General features: G+C 53.1%; 2 protein-coding genes across 2 annotated transcripts in view; one reads left to right on the top strand and one right to left on the bottom strand.

Annotated features, from left to right (window-relative positions):
• The window catches only part of MAK16 (MAK16 homolog (S. cerevisiae)), a 6,365-nt gene extending 3,435 nt beyond the window's left edge, over positions 1-2,930 (top strand). The window contains exons 2-9 of the mRNA XM_009318634.1: positions 15-171; positions 320-384; positions 530-681; positions 1,001-1,055; positions 1,145-1,219; positions 1,589-1,699; positions 1,939-1,995; positions 2,270-2,930. Of these exons, the coding sequence (XP_009316909.1) occupies positions 15-171; positions 320-384; positions 530-681; positions 1,001-1,055; positions 1,145-1,219; positions 1,589-1,699; positions 1,939-1,995; positions 2,270-2,458 (861 nt within the window). The 3' untranslated portion in view covers positions 2,459-2,930. The remainder of the gene's footprint in view (positions 1-14; positions 172-319; positions 385-529; positions 682-1,000; positions 1,056-1,144; positions 1,220-1,588; positions 1,700-1,938; positions 1,996-2,269) is intronic.
• The window catches only part of TTI2 (TELO2 interacting protein 2), an 8,145-nt gene continuing 4,411 nt past the window's right edge, over positions 2,878-6,611 (bottom strand). The window contains exons 6-12 of the mRNA XM_009318633.1: positions 5,952-6,553; positions 5,486-5,672; positions 4,849-4,941; positions 4,273-4,457; positions 4,041-4,184; positions 3,314-3,476; positions 2,878-3,019 (exon numbers count right to left, since the gene is read on the bottom strand). Of these exons, the coding sequence (XP_009316908.1) occupies positions 2,939-3,019; positions 3,314-3,476; positions 4,041-4,184; positions 4,273-4,457; positions 4,849-4,941; positions 5,486-5,672; positions 5,952-6,553 (1,455 nt within the window). The 3' untranslated portion in view covers positions 2,878-2,938. The remainder of the gene's footprint in view (positions 3,020-3,313; positions 3,477-4,040; positions 4,185-4,272; positions 4,458-4,848; positions 4,942-5,485; positions 5,673-5,951; positions 6,554-6,611) is intronic.

The raw sequence follows: 6,611 nt of genomic DNA, 5'->3' as shown, positions 1-6,611 counted from the left end.
GCTGGGAGGGGCAGGGGGGTACTCCCGCCCTTCCCCTTTATCTCGCCTCGCCTCTTCCCAGGACAAAAACCCAGAACTTCTGCCGCAATGAGTACAACCTGACCGGCCTGTGCAACCGCTCCTCCTGCCCGCTGGCAAACAGCCAGTACGTGACTGTCAGGGAGGAGAAAGGTGAGAGCCTGGCGGCTGCCGTGAGCAACCCCTTGGGCGGGGAGGGGGCGAATACCGCCTGCCCGAGGGCACCCCAGCGCCGGGCACTCTCCCCCTGTCAGTGACGTGCTCAGTCTTTCTCCGGGGATCACACTCCTCTCTTCTTCAGGTCGGTGTTACCTGTACATGAAGACGATAGAGCGGGCGGCTTTTCCCCGTCGACTCTGGGAGCGGGTGAGTTAACGAGAGCGGACCGCTAACGAAGCGTGCTCTAATGTAACACACCGAGAGGCGGTGGAGGGCAGGGAGCGGTGGCGCTCCTCCCAAGAGCAGATGTGTCCCCGCTTTGTTGCCACTCTGTAGCTCAACCCTTTTCCAGGTCCTGCTAAGCAAGAACTATGAGAAAGCGCTGGAGGAGATAGACGAGAACCTCATCTACTGGCCGCGGTTCATCCGACACAAATGCAAGCAGCGATTTACTAAGATCACACAGTACCTCATCCGCATCCGGAAGCTGACGCTCAAGCGACAGTAAGTGACACAACTAAGAGCGATCGCGTTGGTTTGGCTTGTGGGGCGGCTGCCTGTCCGCTGAGCCACTGTCACTGGCTGTACGCGCAGCCCTAGCGCACCTACCTGTTTTCCTGAGGCTTTGGCAGGCTTGTAAATGAACCTGGCTGAAATGGATTTAACTGCAGTGTAGTCTGCGTATGTAAATGCACTTAAACTAGTTGCGGCCACATTTCTAGTGATACAACTGCTGGTTCCTGCCCCAAATGAGCATTTGCTCATCTGCTACGCAAGAAGGAGGCTGGCAGATTCGCTAACTAGCACACGTTGTTCCCTGTAGGAGGAAGCTCGTTCCCTTACGCAGAAAGATTGAAAGGCGAGAGAAGAGAAGAGAGGTAATACCACTCCTTCATGTGATCTCCTGTCCACTGCTTCTGTTCCACGTCTTTCAAACAACTGACACAGCTCCTTTTTGCTCCATTAGGAGAAAGCCCTGATCGCCGCTCAGCTGGATAATGCCATTGAGAAGGAATTACTGGAAAGACTGAAACAGGATACGGTAAGGATCACTGCCTTCAGAGCACAGCAGTAAAACTGCTCCTACTGCCCTCCGTCCGGCTGGTTCTCTGGGAGGGACACGGGCGTTGGTGTGAAAGAGAAGCACCACCCACATAGGAGGGGTAGGGGATGACTGCACGCTGCCCTTCTTGAGTGGCTTTGTAACAGGCTGGAGGACTTGCTTCCCCAAAACACAGAGCCCCTCATTTTCTGTACAGGAGTGCGTACTTCAGAATTAGGGAAGGGGCTGAACCACAAGTTCACCCTAGTTCGATACTGCCTCCGCGCAGGCCATGGGCTGTCGATGACCCTACCACCACCAGCTGCCTTCCTCCTGTGACTTACAGAAAATCCACATTTTCCTTTTCAGTATGGAGACATTTACAACTTCCCCATTCACGCCTTTGACAAAGCTCTACAGCAGCAAGATGCAGAAAGCGAGAGCGAGTCCGATGCAGAGAAGGAAGAAGATGATGATGAGGTAATGCTTTCAGCCACAGCACCAGTTAATCCTTCCCTGACCTGGTGCAGCACCTCCGATTCACCCACCTGCTGGGCACTGTAGTGTGAACGTCGGGGTGAGAACACCACACTAGGAGAGGGGAACTCAGAAAAAGCATGTGTGTGCAAGCGGTGACGTCGATGGCTCTTCTGTTGCGAGTCGTGACGCTGTATTGTGCTCAGTGAGCATGCACTAGCTTCTGACTTTACTTCTTACAGGACACGGATAAAAGAGAGTTTGTGGAAGCAGATGACAGCGACCTCAGCGACTTTGAGGTAGGTGAAGCACCAGCGATAAACCGTCAGGCTAAGCTTTTTGAAAGTAACCTCCAACCTCTTGGTGTCGCTGGTGATGGGATAAGAGCCAGCAAAATCAGACTTGTGGTACACAATGATACAGTCAGACTGCACTGTATCCACTACACCCCAACTCCTCCGGCTAGACAGCTGGGAGCCAGGAATTATAAAATGGAATCGGATACATGAGATAATCTTGCAGAAAGAGGAGGTAAACAGCGTGCTTTGATGTCACTCTTGTCTTTCTTTTCAGGACATGGATAAGTTGGAGACAAGTAGTGAAGAGGAGCAGGAAGAGGAAGAAGAAGTAGAGAAGAAAGCCTCTCGCTCCAAATCTAAAGGGAAAACTCCACTGAAAGGACCAGCCAGAAGAAAACGTCCCTACATTGAAATAGAGTATGAAGAAGAAACAGAGCCAGCCACCAAAACAAAAGCAGCCTGACTCCTTCCTGAACCCGGATTTTGTACTGAATGACAGGACTCCAGATCCGTCACTAAAACTCCTTCCAGCTTTCACTGCTCTGTGCAGGACCCTCAATACTTACTCCTTTTTCCATACTCCAGACTAGTAATTTTCTTTAAGAAAAGAAGGGTTTCTGTCCCGACCCCAGGCAATCGCAGCAAGTTTGTACAACTCCTGCATGAAGTGCAGTTTTTACGGAAGACTTTTTTACTCCCCACCTTCTCTACAACCACAGAAGGCTCAGCTCGGACTGCGCTCTGGGAAGGAACCTAGACTGGGGGCACTGCTGCTTTGTTCTAAAGCTGGAGAAGCCCGCATGTGGCTAGGCGAGCGCACAAGTGTGTCTTGTTTGGGGCAGGCATGGGGCTAACAGGGGTGGGATGAAAGAGACAGCAACTTTAAATAAATAAAAAAAATTTACTGTACAAAGAGCGGGGGTGAGCATTGATCAGCCATGCCTCATGTGTTCTCTTGCACTTTTCTGATGCATTCCCGTACACGGTTCTCCTCACAGCTGCTGTACACGACTTCCAGCAGGGCCTGAAACAAGAAAAGCATCAGTTTCCAGTGCCTTGGCACACTCGTGTTTATGGTGTTATCAACCCTCCCCCAGCTATCTGTTGGAAGAGAATTCTACAAAGCATCTATAGATACCTGCTGGGATACATATATCGAGTCATTTATCAGTCAAGTACTAACTAGGTGGGTGGGTGGGAAGGGATGCTTTCAAAATACTGTTGGACTGAGGAAGCAAGTGGGCTCTCGCGTGCACCCTGCTGCCCCTTCTAAGGGGGAGGGGATCAGAGATGAAGCAGTGCTGGGCCCCCGGCTCACCTTCACTTGCCCTTCAGAGCAGCGGTCCAGCAGGATGAGGCATTCAGTGGCCCCCTGGAGCAAGGCGGCTTTTACCGGCTCTGGCGTTGAACCTTGGTCAGTGTGTACATCCCAGATCATCTTCAGCAGGGCTTTGAGGAGCACAGGGAGTCTGCAAGGCATTCTGCGGAGGGAAACGGCAACTGCTCCTTATTCTAAATCCCCTTCACAAGCCAGGGGAAAGCACAGCCTTGCTTAGCAGTTCCTAGACACTTCAGGCAGGAGCTGCTAGTTGCCATTTACGTCTGGAGCAGGACTGTAGCTGGCCTGAATGAGCAACTGCTTCAGTGAGGAGGCTGAAGACACTGCCTCCTTCAGTATGCCCACCAGAGGGAGGACGCAGGCCCTGAACACAGAGGTAACCTTAGGGTGGTGTATCGGGAATGCCGTTCATGCAGCCTAATTCACAGCACAGGGCTTACTCCACAGTTCTGCCGTGCAGAGAACAGAGGTTTAGTTTTTAGCCAAGTTGATGCTTCTAGAACAGGCAGAAGTCAGGTCAAAGTGAGGAGCTTAATTTTTGGGCCAGGTTTTTCAGCAAAGCAGTAATGCCAGTGATTCCTCCCTGAGACAGATTCTCCTTCAAGATTTCAAGGCCTTTTCCTCAAGCAACAGTAACTTTGGCTCTGAGAGAGTGACAGCATTCAAGATATGCTTTCTACAGTGTCTTTCACCCCCAGACAGGTACCTGGGCCAAGCGTGCTCTATGATGCACTGCAGTGTCTCCAGTATTCCCAGCCGGGCTTCTTCCTCAGGGCCATCACAGACTTCCAGATACCCCAGGATAACTCGCTCCAGCCTCTTCAGGTGCCGCACTATCAGGATGCCAAGCCTGCCGACACGAAGAAACACACACTGAGGAGGGAGATATATACCAAGGCCAAAGCAAGTCCCTGCAGGGCTGCGGTTGCTGCTCTCACCTCTGCACAAAGGCAGGCAGGGTCCTGGCGTACACCCGCCGCAGCGCAAGGCGATGCTCTGCCTCCATGTGGGTCAGAACCAGCTGCAGCACCTCATCGCAGGGGGTGGTTGGTCTGCCCTGCTTCTGCTGCCGCTGGGCTCTCTCCAGGATGGGCAGCAAATCCAGCAGGCACAGCAGTACTGCCTGGTTCGGTGCGAGACAGTAAATCTGGGCAGTCCTTTTGATGTTCTCTCCGAAACACCAGTAACTTCCAACCCCCCGACCACCCACAGCTGCTGCAGCTCCCCTGACAGAGCCGACCATTTCTACTACCTGCTACCCCTGTGACTGGCCCTCTTCAGCAAGGCTGCCACCTGGAAGGGGACAGGAGGCAAGAGGTCTTCCCTCCACTATGAGATTTTCCTGAAATCTAGAGTTACTTTGTCTCTTGGCCACAGACATCGGCTAGTAACAGCCTGACTGGACTGTCTGTGAGGAAACAGGTTCTGCCTCCTCATGCCTTAAGCTGGCTGTCCCTCATGGGGCTGATACGCAATACCACGAGGCAGATTAAAATGAAGTTCTGCTGTCCTACCTTGATGAGAGGGGCCTCTCGTGAATAGAGATGGTTGTAAAGGGCATGGTACACAACCTGAGCCCTGTTGAACTGGCACAGATCAGCAGCTGGCTGCAACAACAGAGAACAGAACATTATTCCCGTGCATCGCATTCAGCACCCTCTTAACCTAATAGAGGAGAACAACCTTCAGAAACCCAGGCTTTATTTAAAACAAACGAACAAAAAACACAGACCACCACAACCTTCACACATAGCCCACATCAGGAACACTGCTTACAGGAAAGTGGGAGCAGATGCTATAATGAATGCAGGTTAAACCCTGCCACGCACAGGAGTGGCCGCTTTACCTCACCTCCCCAGCTGCATTTTTGCAGTTCCAGTGGCATTACTTTAATATCCTGCTCTGCAAACCATTGTCAGGCCGATACGTGGATCAGCTGAGTTCAAAAGGTGGCATAGCAATTCTTTGCTTCGTGTTAACAGATGTAAGAGCTACACACATTTAAACACACCGGGACAGCGTGGAAGATGGAGCAGAATTGCTAGATTAACAGCAGAACCAGGATTACAAGTTAGGAATCCTAACAGGCGTCCAACCCACCCTTCATTCAAACAACACCCAGAAAGGGATCGAATTTCTCAAATCCCGTACCACGTTGAGAATGATATGATGCAGGCAGCGCACACCCAGGATTTTATTCTCCTCCCAGTAGTCGTCCGAGATGAGCAGCGATGGCGGGAGGACACGCTCCAGGTAATGGCTAAGCCAGGGCCGGGTGACATGAGGCAGCGTCCAGCAGAACACATGCTTCGTGGCAGGGTTACGCTTCCAAGTGTCTCTGGAAATACAAATGTAAGCTCAGTGAACGCTGGAACTAATGAGGGCTCATTTCCTATGCATTTATGCCTCTCAGCTGGCAGTAAGCGCTGACTGATTCACCCACCACCACCTTCCGTTACTGGGTATTTGTAAAGCTCTTGGCCCCATATTTATCATCTAGTGTTTTGTAATGCCTGAGCGCCCACAGTTTCCCAAAAGTTGCCAGTATTTCCTACCTAGAGACCAGCTAAACAGGCCACCCTCTCCACCTCTCCTCCCACCTCCCCCTCCTACTCACTTGGTTAACTCCTGTTTCAGGAGCCCCATCACTGCTGCAAATCTTCCTTCCTCATCTTCATTCTTTCCCCGAAGGAATTCAGCCACCGACCCGCAGCCTGCAGCCTGAACCAGCAACGCCAGCAGCTCCTGTGCCACCGACTGAGACCTCACGTTTGTCCAGGGCCTCTCCACAATATGTGTTGCAGCAAAGATGTAGATGGGTCCCATCACACGGCACAGGACTGGAGCCACCACGGGGACGCCCAGAGACTCCTGGGTCTTGGCAGCTTCCAGCTTCGCAAGGAGGTGTAGAAACACTGAGCCAACATCAGCCGCTCTCTCAGCTGCGGCAGTGTACGTGCTGTCCTTACTGAGGAGATCTGCAGCGTCTTGCTCCTGCTTTGGGGGTGCTGCGTAGCCATTCAGCGCAGCCACCAGCTCACCCAGCGTCGCAGGGCTCACACCTCCAAAAAGCCACCGGCAGTCTGCAGCCTCGACAAGCGCACCCAGGTCTCTGACCACGCCGGCCTTGGGGGCACCGCCGCCCCCCTCTGAGAAGAGCAGCCCGATCTGGGCGAGGACTTGCTCGGCCGGCGGGACAGCGGGGGGCGGCTGCTCCGGCTGTGCCCCGTCCCGCCGCCCCCCCGGCCCCCGGGCTCCGACCAGGGCGCCGGGCGCC

This window comes from Pygoscelis adeliae, unplaced genomic scaffold (assembly GCF_000699105.1).
Source record: "Pygoscelis adeliae isolate BGI_AS28 unplaced genomic scaffold, ASM69910v1 Scaffold52, whole genome shotgun sequence".
NCBI classification, from domain to species: Eukaryota; Metazoa; Chordata; class Aves; order Sphenisciformes; family Spheniscidae; genus Pygoscelis; species Pygoscelis adeliae.
This window is presented reverse-complemented; position numbering and strand designations above follow the sequence as displayed.